This window comes from Vipera berus (genome assembly GCF_964194415.1).
Source record: "Vipera berus genome assembly, chromosome: 1".
NCBI lineage: Eukaryota > Metazoa > Chordata > Lepidosauria > Squamata > Viperidae > Vipera > Vipera berus.
Window position 1 is genome coordinate 29,807,191 of NC_138202.1, and position 25,371 is coordinate 29,832,561.

Below are 25,371 nucleotides of genomic sequence, written 5' to 3' on the forward strand. Positions count from 1 at the left end.
TCTTTAATAATTAACATTAGGAAGAGTTGTTAATTGTTTTCTGTTGGTTCCTATTTGCCGTTGAAGTTAACAGCATACATGATTTTACCCTTGGAATAATTGTAAGTCCTTTCTTGCAGAATTTTGTGAAAGCATCTATCTATCTATCTATCTATCTATCTATCTATCTATCTATCTATCTATCTATCTATCTATCTATCTATCTATCTATCCAATCAAACCAGAAGTGATATATGCGTGCACAAACACACCACACAAAAAATAGGGGGCCTAAGATTAACCCCATTTCACTTTTGGTCTGATTGGAATAACTGGACTAAGACAGTAAGTCACTCAAGTTAAATGTAATAAAAATGACTGTTTTCATGCAGCGCTTTGTTAAATTGCTGTTGGTCTATAGACTTAAGGATGGAATTGAGGGCTAAATTTATATTGATAAAAGCAACGTATAAAAAGTGTTGCAGTTCTCATGTGTATTTTTCTGTTAAGAATTGCAGGATGGTATGCTGATCCATTGTAATTCTGCCCTAACTAAATCCCACTAGCTCATCCACCAGTATTTTTTTCCCATTTTAGCCGGTCCAATAGCTCATTATTTATTTATTTATTTATTAATTTAATTTATATACCGCCCTTCTCTCAAGAGACTCAGGGCGGTTAACAGGGCAATACATAAAAACAGGTACAAAAAATTAAAATTATTAAAACATGATTAAACAGTGCCCATAATAATACAAATTTAAAATTAAAATCATAGTAACAATCCCACCCCGTCCCATCAGGCCAGGCCCGCTTCGTTAAAGAGATGGGTTTTAAGGTCGCGCCGGAAGGAGCGGAGATCGGGCGCCATCCGGAGCTCTACCGGAAGATGGTTCCATAAATCCGGTGCACCCACAGAGAACGCTCTCCCCCTGGGGGTCACCAGTCGGCATTCTTTGACTGGCGGCACCCTGAGGAGGCCCTCTCTGTGGGAGCGTACTGGGCGGAGGGAAGATGACGCCGGCTGCAGGTGCTCCCCAAGGTATTCTGGACCCATGCCATGGAGGGCTTTGTAGGTCATTACCAACACCTTGAACCTCACCCGGAAGACAACTGGTAACCAATGCAGCTCACGGAGCAAAGGTGTAACACGGGAGTATCGGGAGACCCCCGATACAACTCTCGCGGCTGCATTCTGTACCAGTTGGAGCCTCCGAGTGGTCTTCAAGGGTAGCCCCATGTAGAGAGCGTTGCAGTAATCAAGACGAGAGGTCACGAGCGCATGAGTGACCGTGCGCAAGGCATCCCGGTCTAGATAGGGCCGCAACTGGCGCACCAGGCGAACCTGGGCGAACGCCCCCCTAGTTACAGCTACAATATGGTCTTCTAAAGAGAGCTGTGAATCTAGGAGGACTCCCAAGTTGCGAGCCCTATCTACAGGAGATAATGACTCACCCCCCATAATGAGGGGTGGGATATCCTGAATATCCCGAGATGCCGGTACGCACAGCCACTCCGTCTTGTCAGGGTTGAGACGAAGCCTGTTCCTCCCCATCCAGACCCGGACCGCCTCCAGGCACCGGGACATCACGTCGAGGGCATCACTGGGGTGGTTTGGGGTCGAAATGAAAAGTTGGGTATCATCATAAAAAGGCAATAGCTTGCTGGATACACTCAATAGACTAATCGGATGGTAATATAGGGGATCCCTATTTGTATTATTTACCTGAATGTATTAGGCCACTGGTTCTCAATCTGTGGGGTCGGTGATGTTACAGCGGTTCATGAAGGCTTGAAGAAACGTTATGATTTAAATCTAGAGTTAATCTTTGGGGGCCATGGCCATGGTATTTAAAGGGGGAGGTCCATGGTGAATTAAAGGTTGAGAACCACTGGTCACACCATAATTTCCAAGACATACCAGCAGGTTCTTGCTGCTAAATGGCTGTTGACCAATAGTGGTACCTGTTTATAATAATAATAAGTTGGAAGGGACCTTGGAGGTCATCTAGTCCAACCCCCTGCTCAGGCAGGAAACCCTATACCATTTCAGGCAAATGGCTGTCTAGTCTCTTCTTAAAAACTTCCAGTGTTGGAGCATTCACCACTTCCGGAGGCAGGTTGTTCCACTGGTTAGTTGTTCTAACTGTCAGGAAGTTTCTCCTTAGTTCTAGGTTGCTTCTCTCCTTAACTAGTTTCCATCCATTGCTTCTTGTCCTGCCTTCAGGCGCTGTGGAGAATAGCTTGACTCCCTCTTCTTTGTGGCAGCCCCTGAGATATTGGAACACTGCTATCATGTCACCCCTCACCCTTCTGTTGCAGAATCAAGAGACTCAGACCCTGGAATCAAAAGAAGTTTGGTTTATTTTGCACAAAAGGTTCAGAACAAAAAGCAAAGTCAATGTCTGAACACCTTGTCATGGAAAAGCAAGTACATATATAATCTCCAAAAGTAGCAAAACACGGAAATGTAACGGTTACATGTAATGGTTACATGAGTTCTAGGCCCCCTTCTAGCTCATCTCTAGCCCCCCTTTGCGATGCTAAATTATAACTAAATATCTTGCAACCTTGTTTTTAGCATAGGTCACAGGTGTCTTGCTAGAGTCTGAGTTTCCTGTACCATGTTTGTGGTTAGCTACAAGTGAGACATATGTGGTTAGCTGCAACTGAACTCTGCCTGGCTTATTAGATGTGACCCACAGGTGAACTTGTGGTTTGACATTTTCCATTTCCTTGTTCTTCTTCTAACTAATACACGTATTTTCTTTATGCCTCACTTTTATGTCCTACCTCACTTTTATGACATGCAGCATTTTGATGTATTCTTTGTATCTTTCTTTATAGCCTGCCTCACTTCTCTTCGTTAAACTACACATACCCAATTCCAGCAACCGTTCCCTATATGTTTTAGCCTCCAGTCCCCCAATCATCTTTGTTGCTCTTCTCTGTACTCTTTCTAGAGTCTCAACATCTTTTTACATCGTGGTGACCAAAACTGGATGCAGTATTCCAGGTGTGGCCTTACCAAAGCATTGTAAAGTGGTATTAGTACTTCACGTGATCTTGATTCTATCCCTCTGTTAACTCAACCTAGAACTGTGTTGGCTTTTTTGGCAGCTGCAGCACACTGCTGGCTCATATTGAAGTGATTGTCTACTAGGAGATTATATACTTGTTGAGATTATATACTTGACATTCGCTCTTGGTGTTCCTCACTAACCGCACCCTCACCATGATGAGGCAGCATAGCAGGTCATGTGAAGGTATGTGTGTTGACTCCTAAATATGTCCCACAGTTCAGTAGGGCTTAGTCTGCAATTAGCAGGCATAAGGTGGAATCTCAGAAACAGGTTTTATTATAGATGCAGATGACTAATTTGTTTCTTTTAGGTTACTAAATAATTAGGTAGGTCTCTTGTATTTTATAATGAATATCACTGCAACTTAAATTCACATACCACAGACTGCAAAATCAATAGATAACATATGTTTCTATTTGTTTTGCCACTTACACCATAGTATCAGTATGAATATTGTTGCTTTCTTTTAATACTTTACAGGACATTTGTCCCCAGCCTCCTGAGCCAATGACTCCTCAAAGGTCCAATCATTTGGTAAGAGGGACACAGCTACTCTCTGAGGATTTGCCTATGCAAATTAAAATTTTGTTTTGTAACAAAGGAATAAATCCCATTCTCTTTCACTTAAGAAAAAAAAACAGTATTACAGGTTTGCTTCCCATTAGTTTTCTCAAGTTACTGCAGGCTAATCAAAATAGCCTTTCTCAACATCCTCCTGTCTGTTGATATGTTGCAAGTTAGCAGTATGCTAAAAACTGAAGCAAAGACTCAGCATGTGGGTGGTGGAGAGGCTTGTGAAATGAGAGCAATTCCCAACATGCCTTAAAAAAATTCTGTCTCTGACTATGCTTGCCAGCTGCAAGCTGAGTATAAAAGGAGTATGAAACTAATTTTGAGCATCTGATCCTGCCATGCCATGCAATCTAATATTTCATTTTTATGTGTCTTCCAGGGACCTTTCATGTCATGCTATAATAGCACTTTCTGTCTTTTGAAGAGAACAGTGGCAAGATCACAGATTTTTGAAAAGAGCTTGCAGACAGTCAGTGCAGTGATCTTGACAAGTGCATAAGGTCAAGGTTTCCGCTGTCCAGTCATGTGTGACTCTAGGGGGCAGTGCTCATCTCTGTTTCTTAGCTGAGGGAGCCAGCATTGTCCAAAGATGCTTTGGTAGTCATGGTGCACAGAATGCTGTTACCTTCCCACCACTATTTATCTCCTAGCATTTGCATGCTTTTGAACTGCTAGGTGGGCAGGAGCTGGGGCAAGTAATGGGAGCTCACTTCATCGTGAAGCGCTTGGGTCTCAAATCCCAGCTGTCAACATTCTCGCTAACAAATGCAGCGTCTTTAACTGCTGAGCCATCGTGTCCCCCGACGAGTGTATACCGCTGTCCTAAAGCATTTGACCCTTTACCCGAAATCCTTTTGACACCATGAGATGTCCTTATGTAGCTAATCACTCCCCGAGTTGGTGCTCCTCTACCATCATTTACTACCCCATATTGGGATAGTAAATTTTTCAAGGTTGGATGGTCAGCTGCCAGCAAAAGTGGTCTTGAGTTATTATTATCTGCTGTGTTGTATCTGGCCTCATTTACCAGCATGCTTTGGGTTGTGTGTCTGTGATCTTCCACCCTCCCTTTTGTCTGTCTTATCTCCCCTCCCCCAGGAAAACTATATCTCCCTGTATTCATGTTCACCCTAGGAAAGATATGTCTACTTGTATTCACCCACCTCACCAATATTTAACCAATTATCAGTGCCCTTGGTGATACTGATCAGATGAAAACCTTACATTTTTCATATTTTAAATGCTATTTTTATGAAGTCACCATTATTGTTATCTATTAGTATTGTTCATGGTACTATTAGGTATAGTAGCATTTGTTACATTATTTTCATGCAATAAAAGTTTGGGGGTCAACAACAATTTGAAACAAAATTTGACTCTTGGATAAAAGTAAAAATCAAAACATATTCATATTGACTGTGAAAAATAATTGGGCATAACCTTTGAATTTTGTAAGATTGGCCTTAACCTGATTTTTTTCATATTCACAAGGTGTTTGAGGGATCTTCCATGGAGTAGATTGAAGAGCTTTCTCGCCTGTATCAAAAGCTTCCTTGAGCTTTTGGAATGGAAGTATTGTAGCACTCCTAAATCTGGACAGATTACTGTTATCCTTGTCAGTAACATTAGTCAGAGAAAATAAATTGGTAACACACATGCTGCCGTACTTCCCTTTTTATAGATCTTCCCCTAAACAGATGCCAAGTAAAACTGAGATAATTGTTCCCCATGATGACAAAGTTGCAAAATTGTTATTATTCCCTTATATCTGGTGACTGCAAATCACTGTAGAGCAACAGTCAAATGTTCATAGGCATAAATATCCATATATTATAGATAACACTACACAGTATCCTGGTGTGTCTTCCTATTTGTTTGTGTCCTTTTTTATATGTATTGTATTTCTTTTTCTTCTACTTTTCCAGTTCTGATAATGGTTTCAAAGAAAGTATGAAATATTTTATATAAAAGATAATTTTAAAACCTGATCCTCCAGGTATAAAGCAAGTTATTTCTTCCAAGATCTTACCTTGAGCACACTATATTATGCATATTGATATTTATTTTCTTTAGAGGAAAGGGAAGATTGAATAGTGGAAATAACATTTATATAGGATCTTGGAAATAAAGTAGAAATGATATGATAAAGAGATTTAGTAATTGTGTGAAGGTTTGAAAATGGTAAATTTTCAAAATGGTAAATATATAATCCCAAAGGGATCAAGACTTGAGTATAGAGGGGGAGGGGCATAATTTTGTTTGGATTTTTTGCAGATAATCCAAATTCATATATTATAAATTTGTAAAGTTGGACAGTACAACATTCTAAAGATGCAATATAAGAACTTGTACCAAAATCCAAGTTAAAAACAATACAAAACATGGTGGTGGTGGTGGTGAGGGAGGGAGGAGATCCCAAGAATTACTGAATTAACCAGAAATCACTGCTTTACAAATTTGTTATGGCTGCTTCCAAATTCAGTGTCAGACTCAGCACATCTTTATGAATGTCATTAAGCAGTTGAATGTTAACTGACTCATAACATTTATATTTATATTTATATTTATATTTATATTTATTAAACTTATATACCGCCCTTCGGACCCAGGGCGGTTCACAAGGCAATTAAAACAACATTACAATACAAAAATTAATAGCAATTAAAATAGATTAAATTTTCCTTAATTAAAATCTAAAACCCCTATAACTCTGATTAAAAACCCAATTACAATAAGTAATTTAGAACTCTCCATCCCCTTTTCATCTCAGAAACTGCATTTCAGTGGACCAGGAGATTGACCTACAGATTCGATTTTGCTTTGAATCCCCTACATGCACGAAGGTCACCAATTTGCTCCAAAAAGAGGGTGTTTATTGTTTTTATTGTTTGTATATTGGGTTTTTATTTTTGTAAGTTGCCTAGAGTCACTGAGATTGGGTGGGCGGCCATACAAATTTTCTTAAATAAATAAATAAAAAGAAATCCTTGCGGAAGAACAGGGAATTTTCTATGACATGCAAATAGCAAACATGAATGATTTTATGAATGGGAGCACTTTTAGCTTCAGCTAGCCCAGTATTAGGAAAGAGCAGTGTGTGCAAATTAGAAATTTGGTTGGTATGCTAGTCACAAAACAGTGATTTACAAAGAGACTTCTACCTATCATGCCCTCTAAATCTTTCCTTGTTAGATTTTCTTCTTGCACCCAGCCTACATAGATGCAGAAAGTTCTGGAACTTCCATATTGCCTGAATCGGTTTTTCATGACTGGACTTGTCTAAATTTCTGCAGAAGAAAATTCAAGATGAGATGTACTGTCAGAAATAATTGTCTTGAAAGTATGAAGTTACCTTTCCCTTGCATTAAGAGTGAGGAAGAGTGGGAAGATTTGGATTCAAATTCATTTGTAATTAGGTTAACATATTGCAGAAAATCAATCTGTATAAACTTGATTTAAACTTTGGTTGAATATAAAATGAAATACAATAAATATAATTATTTGCAAATTAATTCAAAATTGGCTACGCTCATACCACATACGAAGCCCAAGCTGAGTTACTGAGAGTGAGTTGGGCAGCCATATAAATTTTCTTAAATATTTAAGTTAATCCAACATTGTTATATTTGGGTATAGCACACAATGTGAACTTTCTTTCAAATAACATCTCTTGGGGTTGTGAAGCATCCGGAATCATGAGATAATGTGGAAAATCTAATTGTTGTGTACCACCCAGTGTTGCTTTTGGTGAAATGGGTGGCTATATAAATTTGTTTAATAAATAAATAAAATAAAAATATCAGCAAACCAAAATCTCACAGCCCTATTTTAGACTGCAGCTGTCAGCAGGTGGGTCAGTAGTAACGACAGAAGCTTTAATCCAATATATTGAGGAGTTACTAGCTTGAGAAAGGCTCTGCCACAGTCCCTGCCTTCTGGAATATTCTCCCTTCAGCTACCAGGATGCCCCTTTTGTAAGGCCATGAGGATTCGGTGTTATTAAGGGCCCAATTTCTTGCTTGTATTGATTTCCACGGTAACAGTTTTACTTGGTTACCAAATGTATTTATTTTGTACTATTTTAATTGTTTTTATTTCTTATGATTATCTGCCCAAAGTCACTTGTGGGCAACTATAGAAATGAAATAAATATATGTCTCTCTAAATTCGAAAGAAGGGCAACTGACAGTTATCATAAAATCAATTAAGTGGAATAAATTATGTTAACTATGTGGCCTAGATGTGCACAGAATTGTAGAAGATGTTTCCAATCCTAGTGATGAAGCTTACATAGCAGTTTGGGACAAGTTCTTCTTCTTGCAGCTTACTTTATCTTACAGATTTATTGAAGAACTAAGCAAAATAAATTATAATCCAGCTGTAGCCCTTAGGTTAGGGTGGAAAGTAATATTAGTGCTAATTCTGTTTTTTAAATTACGTGGCAAAGATCAAAATTAAATCTGAGGAATTACACAATAAACTCCTTAAAGAATAGGGAGGGGAATCGTTCAGGCTTGTCCTTAAAATGAAAAGATATTGAAAAGATTTAATCTGCAAGAATTTCAGGATTTACATGTGTTTAAGTACAATATTCACATCTACCTGTCACAACTAAGTTGGCAGAAATCTATAGTGATGGTTAAATATGGTGTGGAGATCATTTGATGATACTAAACTGGTAGGAATAGCCAATATCCTAGATAACAGGCTCAAGATGCTAAGCTTGTAAGCCGCCCTGAGTCTTCAGAGAAGGGCGGGATATAAATGGAATTAAAATAAAATAAAATAAAAAAGATCCAAATGGATCTTGACAGACTTGAACACTAGATCCTATCCAACAAAATGAAATTCAATGTGGAGAAAAGTAAAGTCTTAGGCAAGAAAAACCAAAAGTACACATATAGATTGGGTGAAACCAGGCTTAATAGCACTAAATGTGAGAGGGATCCTGGAATCTTAGTGGACAATCAATTAAATATGAGCCAACAGTGTGCAGCGGTAGCCAAAAAAGCCAATGCAATCCTAAATTGCATTAACAGAGGGATTCAGTCAAGATTGCGGGAGGTACTAATACCATTCTATAAAGTCTTAGTAAAACCACACCTAGAATACTGCAACCAGTTTTGATCTCTATACTATAAAAAAGATGTTGAGACTCTAGAAAAAGTGCAGAGTAAAGCAACAAAGATGATTAGGGGACTGGAGGCTAAAACATGAAGAACGGTTACAGGAACTGGACATGGCTAGTCTAGTGAAGAGAAGGACCAGGGGAGACATGATAGCAGTGTTCCAATATCTGAGGGACTGTCACAGAGAGGAAGGGATCAGTCTGTTTTCCAAAGCACCTGAAGGCCAGACAAGGAATGATGGATGGAAACTGATCAAGGAGGGATTCAACCTAGAAATAAGGAGAAATTTTCTGACAGAACAATCAACCAATGGAACGGTTTGCCTCCAGATGTAATGGGAGTTTCATCACTGGAAACTTTCAAGAAGACACTGGACTGCCATCTGTCAGAAATGATGTAGGGTCTCCTGCTTGGGCAGGGGGTTGGACTAGATGACCTACAAGGTCCCTTCCAACTATGTTATTCTAATTTTAACCAGAGGTATATGTAAGGAAGCATCAGTATTAACTTACACATTTCAAAGGGAGTCAAAAACTTGACCTACAATGGTCCCAAAATTGTTGTTCCTATTAACTGTTTGCCTGCTTTCTAAAACGATACAGTAATGCCTTCCAACTCGGCCAACTAAAATATTAGACAAATTACAGCAGACAAGGCTATTAGTCACAACAGCTATTTATCGTAGCCATATCAGTACTGATGCACTTCTTGGTGTAGGTTCCTAAAGAAACTGAAACTTTATTGCTATTATTATTGTCTCATGAAGGTATTACTTGAGACTGTGGAAACAAATAATGCTGATCCACATAATCTTCTGATCTAATCCAGCAGGACTTGTCTTTTTAAGTGGCTTTGTTCCTGCCCACTCTCTTTGTTAGCACTTGCTTAGGATCTGGAATGAAAAGGAAAAATTGAAACTATGCTTAATGTTATTTTAGAAAAAAATACAGATTTGCAGATATACTTTGCAGTGCAGTAATGAGAGCTGGGCATTAAATATTGAAGAAAAATATCTAATCCTTCAGCTCCTGCCAATCACCCTACAAAAATGCTTCCAATACCCTTCTCATATCTAGTTGTCTCAAAGCTTAGAAACAAAACCAATCAATCTGGGAGGATACAGCTTAGAGCCAATTCAGATTGCAGTGAAGGCATTTCATAATTTCCTCTCCCATCAACTTAGCATTTTTCAACCTTGACAAGTTTAAGATGTGTGGGCTTCATGCTGTTGTGCAGGTTCTAAGGTTTTGCTTGATAAAAAAAAACACCAGGAAACCAGTTGTCTTTAAGCTTTATGTTTTTATTCAGCTGAAGACAGGCTCCTCTAAAAGAGAAAAGCCCCAAATGACAAGAAATCCTTCTATTTATTCTTTCCGATTACATAAGCAATCCACCCAGCAAAGCTGACACACATAAGATAAAAATTTCACCCAGTAAGTCTGGCACACTGTAGATAAGAAATGAGAAAGCAGAAGTAGCTAAAAATGTTCCCTTTGGGGTGTTTCCCTAAAGACATTGTACTTTCCCAGGTGGGTTAGGACATTGGGTGTTTTCCTTGCTGTCCTGCATGCATGACTCTGCAAGTGCCCAAAGACAGCAGGGTCATCTGCACATATTCACAATTGATACTTCCTATGCTGTCTCCTAATTCCGGGACAACAATGCTGGCTTGTGAATTCTGGGAACTGAAGTCCACACATCTTAAACTTGACAAATTTGAAAAACACTGCATCAGATAAACCATTCTCCTTAGAGACAGAAAACATATATACTAGTTATGCTTCTACTTAACCTTTTTTTTTTTGGAGTGACACTTCACGATGTTATTGTATGGTTTTTTAGCTACACTAAAAAGGGTCTACATGAACTACATGGGTGTACATGAACACACCATATAATTTTCTTAGCAATAAGAAATGGATTTTACACTGCTGTCTTCTGGAAAGTTTCTTAGCAATAAGAAATGGATTTTACACTGCTGTCTTCTGGAAAGTTTCTTAGCAATAAGAAATGGATTTTACACTGCTGTCTTCTGGGAAGTTTTCCAATTTACAGTAGTTTACAGGCCTACTATTTTGTGATTTTTCTCAGTAAGTATTAAATAGACGTTTGTTCTTGGCTTCCAGGAATAAACAAAGCCACCTGGTACTGCTACCTGTAATTTCCCATGCCCGCGTGAATAACAGAATAAGACAGTTGGAAGAGACCTTGGAGGTCTTCTAGTCCAGCCCCTGCTCAAGCAGACAAGTGGCTGTCCAGTCTCTTCTTAAAAACCTCCAGTATTGGAGCAACTTCTGGAGAGAATCCATTCCACTCATTAATTGTACTATCAGGAAATTTCTCCTTATTTCTGGGTTGGTTTTCATCTTGATTAGTTTCCTTCCATTGCTTCTTGTTCGGCCATTAGTTGCTTTAGAAAATAGGTGGACCCTTTTCTTTGTGCAAGCCCCTAATGCTATTATGTCACCCCCTAATCTCTCTTTTCACTAGACTAGACATACCCAATTCCTGCAACCATTCTTTGTATGTTTAAGCCTCCAGACCCCTAATCATCTTTGTTGCTTTTCTATGCACTTTTGAGTCTCAACATCTTTTTTATATTGTGGTGACCAAAATTGGATAGTTTTTCCCTTGGAATGGAGTCCCAGAAAAATATTACAGCTGAACCTTATGGTTGAATAAAATAACTGACATCTTTACTAAGAAATTTAGTTTTTTGGCATTCTGTACTTCTGTATCATCTCCTACAGACAGAAGAGCCTCCAACAATTGTTTGGTTTTTCACTCAGTAAGCAAAAAGTTTTCAAGTTGCCATGAAAAGAAAATCCTCTTGTCAAATGCATTAGAGATTCATTTCTAGAAGGAACTATTTCAAATTGATTCACTGCAAGGATATTTTTACATTCCCTTTGTGCATCAATACTTGCTCTGAAGGATACAAATAGAATGGCTGGATTTATAAGGAAGCGTTTCAGCAAAATAGAACTCTCTTAAAGCAACAACAATAGAGCAGACTTTCCTTCACAATAGAGGTATTATATTAAAGAAAATCTAAACTCCCCCAGTGAAAAGAGAGGTACACTAGATGACTTCTAAATAATTCTGTGTGTAAGAACCTGTCTGTGTTGTCTTGCTCAAATAATGTTAGACAATCTTTGTTTTTGTTTTTTCAATTAACTTTTCTGACACTTGATCTTGAGGAAAATTTCAGTAGTTTGAACACCATAGCTGACCTTGCAAAGAAAGTGGGACATTCCCATTTCTGAGCTATTAATACAGAGATTAGCCAATATGGGAGCAAGCCCAGTGATAGCAACATGGAATGCAAACACAACTCTCAGAAATTAATCCATATGATGTATTGTAAAATGAATAAATACAATCTAACAAATTTTCAGGAATGAAGAGTTTTCTTTTCAATTCAAATCTTCTGCACACAGAGGTTATTTCATGAAATATTTTTAAACCAATAAAAGTTAATAGCTTTGGTCTCACACTGATAGGGGTGGGAGATAATAATAATACAAGGCAGGTATAGAAAACAGTGCTATATTCTGCTTTTTAGCCATGTTAATCGTTGATCTGTTTTAAATGTGCTGGTCTCCTTCTTACTCTGCATGTCTTAAATTCCCAGAAATTCCCTACACTGACCGGCAATGCATCTCCATGATTTTAGGCAATTATTTTTTTCTTAGTGCTACACAGATATGCCAGGGTTGAATGTGGAACTTTTTACTTGCAAGGTGCATACTATCATGCTGAGCCATGGATCAGTCCTTGTAGATGTACACGACTTGCCTGGTACTTTTGTCAACATCATTAATGAAACGGACAACAACACATTTCTCAGACTTTTTGAAATCTGTAATAAGTTACACAAACATTTTTGCAGCTGTTCTTGGGTATATTTTATTTTATATTTGTATTGTACTTTTTATAGTTTCATTAGCTACAGTGGAAACTCTTGTAGCTGATTTTTTTTAAAACCAATTCATGATATGTTTGAATGTGTTAGTGAAAAAGGTTCTTGTGATTCCCCCAACTAAAGCTGTGTTTCATTCTGCATTGTATCCTCAAAGTAGTTTACATAAAACTTACTGCTGATAAAGCACACTGTGATACATATAATTTTTAATACATATGCATTGCTTTTCATTTCCGTATAATTCAGGTCCATGGACCGATTTAATATATTTCCTTGATTGTTTGATGACAGCTTTCAGTTCCAGGTTCAACAAAATAACACAAAATAAATGTAAAATGTCAATGTGGGATTTAATTTCACCTAAAGATAGCGTAAAAAAATAACATACAGAATAATAGTAGAATATACTACAGTGCATGTTTTAAAACTTTGGAGACAATGATTTGTTCATTAAAATATATACCCAATGAAATGAACTCTTTCAGCAATGTTTTTAATACTAATTATAATAGTGCTAAACAACCTGAATAATAAATCCCACCCAAAACTGCAAGTTACTTGCAACAGTCATTCAGATCTATTTTTAATTATTTTTTTTTGAAAAGCATGGCAAAAAAATGAGAATGTAACAAAAACATATTTATTTTTTGTGCTTTCATTAAGATTAATTGCATTTTTAGGAATGTAAAAGAAAAGTCTGTTTACCCAATTTCTTCTTAAACTTCTTTTTCTTCTGGTACACATTGAACAAAAAGCTATACAGTACTGGTTGAGAGAGTTAATATGTACCTAATCAAAGTAATTCCTAGTATCTGGATAGAATTGCAGAAGAAAATGTACCAGTACTGAGTGAGTAAACTACTTTTTTAATCTTGATAATGATAATGAAAAAAATTATTCACTGATTATAATTCAGACGCCTGCCTATGTTCATGTAAATAGCTTTTTTTAGTTTTAGAAGTCTTAATTACCGGTAGTACGTCCTGATCAATATCAAACTCCCTTTAGATCTCACATCAGTTTTAAAAGTAGCCACAGGCATCTCGTCAAAACCTGTAAGATGGTAGAGATGACCATCTTGCAAATTCTAACACCCACCCACCCGCTTTCCTTTGCCTCCTCACCCCTGATGCCCCTGAGCCTTACCATGATGGTAGCAATAATTATGATCGTGTGTGGGGGGGGGGCAGAAATCCATCTTCCCAGTGTCATGAAACTAGTTTAAATTCTTGGTGTCCAAGCCAAATATTCTAGACTACATTTGTAACAAGACATTATCAGAGTGCAAATGCCATCTGCCAAATTCTTAAATTCCATATAGGAGAATAACTGCTATTTTTGTGACTAAACATAAACACTGTAGAAAGGCAGAGCATAAAAAAGGCTGCAGTGACACAAAGGATCCCGTGTTCTGATCTCATCTACAGAAGAATGAGGCCAGAGAAAATGGAACATTCCCCCCCTCCCACCCAAAAAATGAATTTAGCAACATTTCAAAAATAAGACAAAATATCAACGCCTTATTTGAAACTGTAGCAGGAAAACAAAACCAAGCAACTACAACTAGATGTGTATATTTCTACCCTTAAACATTGGAGTACAAATATTATTTTTAATCTAAGAAGCATCCAACAAGTGTAATTTAATTATACTTTCAAAATGTCTCATGCTTCTGGGCTCTTTTTTATTATAAATTATAGACTCTTGGATAACAGCAACTCATGTGTACTCCTTCCACAACTCAACATAGAAATATTGATTCCTAAACATTCAACTTGTTTAAGAATTAAGGAGATTTCCATTGTTTGAATGTTCTGGCATACTGTATTATCAAAATACAAGTTCCTGATTCATTTCCACCCTTTTACATGAGGCCCAAAAACAAATGACTGGTAACTATTCTATGAAAAATGAAACACTAGACCCTACAATAGACCACATACCATATACAGGTAGTCCTCAACTTACAACAGCTCGTTTAGTGACCATTCAAAATTACAATAGCACTGAAATTTATGTAATTTATGACCGTTTTTCACACTTATAACCATTGCAGCATCCCCATGGTCACATGATCAAAATTCAGACACTTGGCAACTGACTCATGACAGTTGCAGTGTCCCGTGGTCATGTGATCACTTTTTGCAATTTTCCATCAAGCAAAGTGAATGGGAAAGCCAGATTCATTTAACAACTGTGTTACTAACTTAACAACTGCAGTGATTCATTTCACTTTTGTGGCAAGACAGGTCATAAAATGAAGCAAAATTCATTTAACAAATGTCTCACTCAATAACAGAAATTTTGGACTTAATTGTGCTTGTAAGTCGAGGACTACCTGTTTAATTTTACAAATCATAAAGCTCAAATGAAATTAAAATAATTCAATTTTCTGAGTTCTTATAATTGCAAAACTTTATGTTGCAAAGAGGTCCCAGAGAAACAAAACAGACTTATATGATAACCAATACCACTCTTTTCAAAGCCCTTAATCTCCACAATTTACACAATTGGATGTACCGTGAACATATTCCTGTAAGAACATATTCTTACAGGTAAGACTATGATAGCAGCAGTATTTTTTTGCCTTTACCATACATGATCATTTGCCTATCTATATTCTCCATTTATACAATATACACAGGCACTTTTTGGACAGCTGGGAATAGAGATGAGGTCTGCAGCCTTGCAGATTCAAAAAGCAAACAGGGATTTGGAGTGCCTATTCAGAACAGCTCAAGACACTGTCACACTGGACTCACCCAAAGTGCCTTTTGCATATGCCATATAAGCTGACTTTGTAATAATGCCGCTTGGGGGGGGGGCGAAAGCCCTAATAAGCAGGCATATACATAGAATGAAGGCTATTGCTAAGCACATTTGATTTGTGCTTAGATTGTAAGCCGCCCTGAGTCTTCGGAGAAGGGCGGGATATAAATGGGATTAAAAAATCCCAGGAAAAGGTGCACTTGATTTAATGGGTTTCCATCATGTGCTCCATGCATGTCCCACATGTAACAAATCATCTTTTGGTCTCTGAATCAGGATTGCTGTGTAGCCCTAGTAGAAGCATCCATAAATGCAGTTTACAAGTTCATAAGATATGTAAACAACACATATACTGGAGCACACCTGACCCATCCCACTAATGCAGGGGTGTCAAACTTCTGGCCCACGGGCCAGATGCGTCACACAGAAGCCACACCCACCCGAGCTCCGGCAAGGGGAAAAAAGTCACAATACGTTCAACACGTCACGTGACGTGGCAAGTTTGACACCCCTACACTAATGCATTCACTGTACATTACAGAACCATGAAGGGTGTTTTAATTTTGCTGGAATAATACAAACTCAGACATATGAGAGAATACACTCTTATTTCTGGTCTTCCTCCTGTTTACCTTTCTTCTATATACCCTGATCTCCAAAGATCTATAGGACATCAAAGACCATGTCAGATGTCATTATGTCATAAGAATAAAGGTTTTCCCTCACTAGTTTTTGTTTATACAACATGTCACAAATCAGAAATAATAGCCTACATGGCCTTAGATGTAATTGGTACCATAATACATTTGATTATTTTGTGGAGGACAAAAAGGACAACAGAACCTTTTTCAGTTTGATGAAAACTGATCTAATAGCATGGGAAATACAATGCAATAGTACAAGTCTGTTATATGTTTCTTATTAAAGCCACCATTGTTAAGAATATGACTTCATTTGAAATCAATAAAATTTATGTTAAAAATATAATTTAACACTGCATTAATTTCAGATATAATTAATGCCTAATTAAAAAATAAGAGAATCAGGAAAAATGTATTCTTGCCAATAACATACAGTATATTGCAGTTAAAATATCCATTAAAACAGTATTAGAATGTACATTACAGTGAGTAAACCCCAATATAGGTTTTAGTTTACATAATAAAAATTGTTTTCATTAATGATGTTACAGCTTACATTTTGAAATGTCTCCCTAATTTAGAATATGTTTATACTACTTTATAGTAGTTGAGTGTGTGTATCTCACAGTATATGGTGCATTCCAACAGAAAGGCACAATTATTAAGCAAATAATACAGTCCATGGAAATAAGTGGTTTGTGTTCACAAATTAAAATATGGAGTACAGAAAAGGCTCTAAAGCTATCAGGTGCTGTAAGCCAAATTTCATTAAATTTTAGGTTTATTAGCATAGCTTCCTTCCTGTGTCTAAAAAAAATAGGTGTGTATATGAAAAGGGAAAAAAGCTTTTTCGTTACAATATAGCCATTTGTGCCTGAGCGATATGACATGGCTTTAATTGACCATAGACAGAGCTTGTAGATCAGCTGTAAACGTAATTGCTTTAACATATTTAAATAAAGAAAAAATGGTTCATTTATAGTCTGAAGCATATTTATGCATACACACAAACCAATTTGTTATTTATAATGTTGTTATAATGGTAAGACTAGACATGGCCTTTCACAAGGACCTGAATCTGTAAGATTTTTAACCAATACCAAAGCTTCAAACTCACTGCCTGCTGCATATAATTTTTGCAGAGGCAATATCATAGCACTTCTCAAAAGGTATACCATCTCTCGGATAGATCAACTGTCCATCATTGTTTCCGTATGAAGAAAACACTAACATGGAGACAGTCCAATTAGGCAAAGTAACAAAGGAACAAAGAAAGTCACTGAGAATCCCACCGTTCCATAAGTAACATAGCGATAAGGCAATTCAACTTCCATGTGTTGTCGCGCTTCTCGAACATCTGCACTAGAAACACCAAAGAGCTTACAGGCCAGTGGAATGGTGACCTTCTTCATGATCATTCTCACCAGCAGCAGAAAAACTAATCCAATCAATAATCGCAGAGCAGCCTTTCCAAAGAGATTTACTGTGAGGGAGGGAATTAACGGAAGCATTTCTTGTGGAGGATCTGGCATTAGATTCAACCTATAGGTAACATAGGAGCCACAGGCAATTCCAGCACCACTGCCCAAGATCTGAGCTGTATCTCCTCGGGATGTGCTCCAGGTATCTAGAGTGAAGGAAAACACCCCCAAGACCAGATGAAGACTGACAATGATTAGTGGTGCATATCTGAAAGTTAAGTTGAAATTATCAACTAGATCCACAGTTGGAAGGAAGACGACCAAGATGAGAAGAGCATAAAGAAAGCCAGCAATAACATCCTGTTGTAAGAGAGAGAGAGAAAAATAACTTATATGAATTATGAATTTTAATTAATATAAATTAGATATTTTCAAAATATATTTCCCAGAAAACTATTCAGAGATGATTCTGAAATTATACATTAAAAACAAAGGAAAGAGGTATAGATTACAGTGTGCACTCATGTTCATTATAGGAAAACGTGTTTTTCCAACACAGAACAATTACAGTAAGTATTCTTTTGGAGGATGATTTTAATATATAATACCTGACAGTTACTGGGCCAGAACAGTAATGCTATTTATTCAGATAAATGAAGCATTTGTGGAACAAGATCACAATAGAACTTCCACATCCCTGAAGATAATTTTCCTGCATAAAATTTAAATAATCTCAACCGTGCCATGTCTCTAGTTACTATGAGAAATCTCAAAATGTGTACATCTAGGCAGATGTTTATTTCCCCAACAACAACATTACTCAAAATCCAAAGTGTAGGGTGCAATCCCTGTGTGCATAGCTGTTCATGAAACCCTGTGTGCATAGCTGTTCATGACAGAAAAGAGGTTACATTTATTTGAGGAAGGAACAGCAAGAGCCTCAGGATATCAAATGATAACAAAGAAGCAGTAAGAAGGAACTCTTCCTCCAAAACTTCAGAGAGTTGTTGCAAAAGAATTAATAGATTAATTCAAAGACAAAAATAAGCTGGACAAACTTTATAGATAAAATGAGTGACAGAACTTTATGTATAAAAATGAAATCAAGATAAATCAATTTTTTTTAAAAAAAATGACATAAGTAATTCTATTGACATTTTTTCATTTTTCTATACAGGTAGTCCTCGACTTACAATGAAGTTATGACAGAACCCACCCACCCCCCAAAGCTACTCACGACTTGGTTTCAGAGTTAAAGCCGCTGCAGTGACCCTGCAGTCACGTGAACAAATTTGTGTGCTTGGCAAGCCTCCTGCCCTTACAAGTGACCTCAGGGACATAGTATCACACCTCTGGCTATCTCCCTCCGTCCTGCCCCTCTAGGTCCCCACAGGCCTTGGGCATGGTTCCTATCCTGCTGGGTCCCACACTCTTCTCCCCACCTCCTCTGTCACCAATCAGTCACATACCTTTACTGTAGATCTCCTACTAAAAGCAGTTGCTACTCTGCACTATACAGTGCTACTCCTATACAGTGGAGGTCACATGGCTGTCCTGGAAGCAGGCATCATTTCAGAGCAGCCTCGATGAATCCAGGGACGCCCAGGGGAAAGGAGGCCTGCTCTTCATCCCCAATTCAGTCTCTGAAGTTCCAGAGACAGTAGGATGGGAAGCAGACCCAAGGCCTGAAGGGTCGCCAAGAGCTGGGAAGTGGGGTAGGGGGTGCCTCGGGGGGTAGGGAAGCACTGGGAGGCCTGGGGCAGGGCTGTACTAGGCTTCCAGGTCCTTCCCTGTCCCTGAGGCACTTCTTGCTCACTCAGTGGCTGCGCTGGGAAGAACAGGGATGGGGTTGTTAAGTGAGGAAATCACGTGGGTGCCTTTGTTTAAGGACTGTCACAATTTGAAATGGCAGCCTCCATTACAGATGTAAGTAATACAGGTGACACTATCTGTACTCATATACAAACTGAATAAAGAAAGAAGAGCCTGATTCCAGGAATTCTTTCCAACCTCTTTAGAGGTAATGGCCAGAAGAAGTCCTATATTTTCTTCTGTGTAACGAAGTGTGTGGCATCTACGTCTATGTGCATATTTCTGTTTTCCTCTAACTTTGCACTTGTGAATGTGTATGCACAGGGAAGTAGAGAGCTGCCAGTCTCTTCAAGATAATGCGGATCAGAAAATAGATTCTGCAGGATGACTAAAGCTATACAGGTAGTCCTCGACTTACAACAGTTCATTTAGTGACCGTTCAAAGTTTACACTGAAAAAAAGCGACTTATAGCCGTTTTTCACACTTATGACCACTGCAGGATCCCCATGGTCATGTGATTAAAATTCAGACATTTGGCAACTAATTCATATTTATGACCTTTGCAGCATCCCCACGGTCACGTGATCAAAATTCACGTAATAACCTTTTACGACCTTCTGACAAGCAACGTTAACGGGGAAGCCAAATTCACTTAACAACCGTGCTACTAACTTAACTGCAGTGATTCACTTAACTGTGGCAAGAAAGTTCATAAAATGGGGCAAAAATCACTTAACAAATGTCTCACTTAAGCAACATAAATTTTGGGTTCAATTGTGGTCATTGGTCAAGGACTACTTGTGTTTGACTGAAATAGTTCTAACAGAAATGGGCAATTCTCCCTGGGGAGCAGAGGTGGAGGGAGGCAGTTTGAATCTGTGTCCAATAAATTTCTGCCTCTGGATTTAACACGGTCTTCTGCACCTGATATTTCCCTAATGGCCCCCAGATTCCTCCTTTAAGATCAACTCCCTGACTCCCTATAAGGGCAGGCTGCAGATGCTCCCCTGAGTCACAGGAATGGAATGGAATGGAACAATCAACAATGTTCTGAACTGCTACCTACCGGTTCTTTCTTAGGGATACACTACAGCAGGGGTGTCAAACTCAATTTCATTGAGGGCCGCATCAGCATTGCGGTTGCCCTCAGGGGGCCGGGTGGGTGTGGCCAGGGTGGGCGTGGCCTACTGGGTAGGCGTGGCTAGAGTGCGTATGGCCTACTGGGTGGGCGTGGCCACCTCTACATCGTTCGCATCAAGGGTGCCTATGGGGGCTTGGGCAGGAGTGGGACAGATCTGAGGGTCTCTGGGCCAGGGCCAAGGCAGTGGGGGCTGTTCTCTCACTGTTTCCAGGATGGCTTCGCGGGCCACATGAAACCACTTCTCGGGCCGGATTCGGCCCCCGGGCCTTGTGTTTGACATGTCTGCACTACAGGAATCTTTGCTGGATTATTTTTTCTCTGCAGCTCCAGCCAAATCTAGTCCATTTTTTAGTATCATCCTTCATTTAACAACTTGTCCTTCTTTGAACAGGAAGAATATCATCGTTAGTCTACCTTCTTTTAGAAAATGGGGGGGGGGGGAATATAATACATTGGGGGAAAAGGCTGCATTTACAAAGGATAATCCAATGCAATGCACCATTTCTGTCCGAAATGACAGAAAGGATTACATAACCTGTTAACACACACATTATCCCTGTGAGAAAGAGATGGAATGAACATGACTACTAAGATAGTTTAGATCTGCATCTCAAAGGGGTCTAGAAAAGGAAACAAACTCCAGATTAAAAATTATTATGTAAATTATCTGATGTTTGAGTTCATGTGTACACTGTGTGCACAATTATTAGGCAAGTGAATATTTCGACCATATTATTTTCATGCATATTTTCCACCTCCAAGCTGTATAAATTTGCTTAGTGGATATAAGCATATCAGGTGATGTGTATTTGTGTAATGAGGGAGGGTGTGGTGGCCTAAGGAGATCAACAACCTATAACAAGGTGTACATAATTATTAAAGTAAAAGGTAAAGGTTCCCCCGCACATGCGTGCTAGTCGTTTTCCAACTCTAGGGCCCGGTGCTCATCTCCGTTTCAAAGCCGAAGAGCCAGTGCTTGTCTGAGGACGTCTCCGTGGTCATGTGGCTGGCATGACTAGACGCCAAAGGCGCACGGAGCGCTGTTACCTTCCCACCATAGTGGTCCCTATTTTTCTACTTGCATTTTTACGTGCTTTCGAGCTGCTAGGTTGGCAGAAGCTGGGACGAGTAACAGGCGCTCACTCTGTTACGCGGCACTCGGGATTCGACCCACCAAACTGCCGACCTTCTGATCGACAAGCTCAGCATCCTAACCCACTGAGCCACCACGTCCCTTTACATAAGCTTCTTTTCCTCAGGCAAAATGGGCCAAGAGATTTAACTCACTCTGAAAAGTCAAAAATTCTAAAGTCTTTCAGGGGGATGCAGTGCTCTTGAAAGTGTGGAGTGAAAGTGAAAGTTCTGGAGTGTCCAGAGCTACAAGGTGTTCAGTGCTCAGAGACATGGCCAGGGTAAAGAAGGCTGAAGCTCGACCACCACTGCACAAGACACATAAGTTAAAACAGCAAAACTGGGCCAAGATATATCTGAAGACAGATTTTTCAAAAGTTTTATGGACTGATGAGAGTGACTTTTGATGGACCAGATGGATCAGTGGCTGGATCAGTAACGGGCACAGAGCTCCACTTTGACTCAGACACCAGCAAAGTGGAGGTGGGATACTGATGTGGGCTGGTATAATTAAAGTTCAGCTAACTGGACCTTTTTGGGTTAAAGATGGACTCAAAATGAACTCTCAACCTACTGTCAGCCTTCCTTACCTTAGTCATGTCTCTGAGCACTGAACACCTTGTAGTTCTGGGCATTCCAAGTAGGTTGCAGTTCTGGAATATGACAGCACTGGAGGAAAATGGGTTCCTGGTAGCTTCATGTTTGATTCCTCTCAAATCTTTGGCAGTTAATGTGCGTCTTTTTTTCTCAACATGTTTCTTGCGACCTTGTTGACTATTTGCAACAAAACATTTGATGGTTCTGTGATCACGCCCCAATATCTTAGCAATTTCAAGAGTGCTGCATCCCTCTGAAAGACTTTTTACAATTTTTGACTTGTCAGAGTGAGTTAAATCTCTTTTTTGGCCCATTTTGCCTCAGGGAGAAAAAACTGTTTAATAATTATGCACATCTTGACGGTATTGATCTCCTTAGGTCACCACACCCTCCCTCATTACACAAATACCTATCACCTGATATGCTTATATCCACTAAGTATTCAAGGTTTATACAGCTTGGAGGTGGAAAATATGCATAAAAATGATAATATGGTCAAAATACTCACTTGCGTAATAATTGTGCACACAGTGTATATTATCCACACACACATATTAGGAAAAATGATTAAGTCTGTATTACATGTGCATGTACTCAAGATTTTGGCTGTTTTAAGCTTCTTTAATTCAGGGAACCAAATAAATTGGGTAGACTTCTGAAGTCAATACAATCTCTTTCACTGATATGATAAAACAAGGATTTGTTCAAGTTGAGCTCATACAGTCTTCGACTTACAACAGTTTTTTTAGTGACCGTTCAAAGTTACAGTGTGACTTATGACCGCTTTTCACATTTATGACCATTGCAGCATCCCCGCGGTCACGTGATCAAAATTCGGATACGTGGCAACTGGCATGTACTTATGACAGTTACAGTGCCTGGAATCATGTGATCCCCTTTTGTGACCTTCTGACAAGCAAAGTCAATGGGGAAGCCAGATTCACTTAACAACTGTGTTACTAATTTAATAACTGCAGTGATTAACTTTTCAACTGTGGCAAGAAAAGTCACAAAATGGGACAAAATTCACTTAACAAATGTATCGCTTAGCAACAGAAATTTTGGGTTTCAAAGTCGAGGACTACCTGTATACTGTTTGTAGAAACAACACAGAAATGGTTTCTCAGTGCTTTTTTCTTTTCTTCCCCCCTTCTCAATCTTGTCCCAATGCCAGTATACTAACTGAATACTAACCAGATCCAACCTGTCTAGCCTTTGAAGATCAGTTAAGGTAGTTGCTGCAACCTGATACAAAATGAGTCATTCTGGGCTCTGTCAGAGGAATAAAGGGAAACCCCAGCCAGGGAATGAAAAGAAGGCCAAACCAGGAAAGAATATGTGCTTCCGTGCTCCATGCAACATAACTTGTTTGACTGGAAAAAAAATACTCTGCAGGAGTCTCCAGCCTAATCGTAGTCAGCATGATTATTTTCTGCCTATCCACTCCACCAATGAAGCATCAACCAGCCTCCATCTGTAGTTTTGGATCCTCAGCCTTGAAATGGGGCAAAAGGGGGAATTGCTTCCTCTACAGCAGAAGATGGAGCTAAGACTGAGAAGGAGTGCTTAGCCTCTTAGTTTCAAAGTTTGAGTCCACACATCCTAAAGTTGCCAAGTTTGAAAAAGGCTACAAGATGGCAAGACTTTTAGCTATGCCTTCCAGGTGGATTAAACTCATCTCCAATTACCAAATGACCAAGTATATGTTGCTGTAAGGGATATCATCATCGTCTTTGACCACAGAGCTTAAGCTGACATAATTTTTCAGAAAAGTATGTATTACAATACAACCATTAATTAATATTAAAATAGTTTTTAGAATTTATGACTTTTTCTTACCAGAACTGAATGCATTCCCATATATACTCGACTGAAACAAACCAGAGAAGACCAGCAAATTGTGAGAATTAGCCCGTACATAAAAGGATACTAAGGAAAGAAAAACAAGTTATTTGCAACTGAATATTTACAATACATAGACACCATAATTCAAAATAGTAACTTACAATACAAGCATAAAATACAATTACGGTATCATATACTTTTTTCATTTGTTCGTCCTCAATTTCAAATTTCAGCACATTCAATACACGTGTTGGCAATTACATCTTCATCATTTGTACATATTCTGTCTTCTGTGTTCAATTCCAAACCTCCAGCTATCAACTTTGACTTTTTCTCTAAACTGTGCATATAAAAACTGCTGAAAACTCAATCCCTCTGTAAGCAATTGTTCCCTTGATTTCATTTTTCAATATAATCTCAATCTTTGCTACCTTGATATAGGTAGACAACAATCTGGCTGTTGCAAGTGAAAAACAATAAAGACTGCTTTTTTGGAATTGGCGAAGCTTTCTGCAGAGAAGTGCTTCTCAGTTAAAGGTAAATTTCTAACTGAAATCCAAATTTATTTGATCACTTTGTCTGATTTATTTTGACTTATGATCATTATGTGCCATCAAGTCATTTTTAACTCCTAGTGGCCACATAAGGTAATTCTCTCCATGATGATTTATCCTTAACCTGTCCTTCCAAGTCACCCAATAGTATACTCATTGCCACTGCTATTGAGTCTGTCCGTCTTGCTGCTGGTCGTCCTTTTTCACCCTCTTTCATTGTCTTAAAAGTCCTCTTTTATTATCATGAAAGTCATCAAATTCAACCTTGGTTCAAATGGAATAAGACTCCTGCTTTGAGCAGCGGGGTGGATTAAAGACCTCCAAGGTTTCTTCCAGCCCTCTCATTCAGAAAATAGGCAACAAGAGCCATACAATTTGGCAGAATGATTACAAACATACATGGCATCATTTACAAAGTCCATCCTGCTTGTCTGCATCTGAAATCATTTAGGACTTGTTAGAACACTCCAACATCTCTTTAGTATTATGTTGCCTCACAATCTGCTCTAATATTAGCAGACTGTCCTGCTTTCAAAATCTTGGATTTGTACCACATCTCTCCATAAAGAAAAAGTAACTATGACTTATGAGAAACCCAAGTACTAGAGCTAGTTAATACAGAACGTGACATGACCTCTGAAGGACTACTGCATGAAGAAGGCATATGATAAGTTTCCTTCACACACCATATAGTTAAAAAATAGTTATTGTAAGATAACTAAAAAGATCTAATTCATGGAGGATACGATTATCTGACTAATGACTATTCT

The 25,371-nt window shown here is 38.6% G+C and overlaps 1 protein-coding gene across 1 annotated transcript in view; it reads right to left on the reverse strand.

Moving 5' to 3' along the window:
- Positions 1-16,168: 16,168 nt before the first annotated feature.
- Positions 16,169-25,371, reverse strand: part of SGPP1 (sphingosine-1-phosphate phosphatase 1) — a 33,548-nt gene continuing 24,345 nt past the window's right edge. The window contains exons 2-3 of the mRNA XM_081314188.1: positions 24,042-24,131; positions 16,169-17,880 (exon numbers count right to left, since the gene is read on the reverse strand). Of these exons, the coding sequence (XP_081170314.1) occupies positions 17,326-17,880; positions 24,042-24,131 (645 nt within the window). The 3' untranslated portion in view covers positions 16,169-17,325. The remainder of the gene's footprint in view (positions 17,881-24,041; positions 24,132-25,371) is intronic.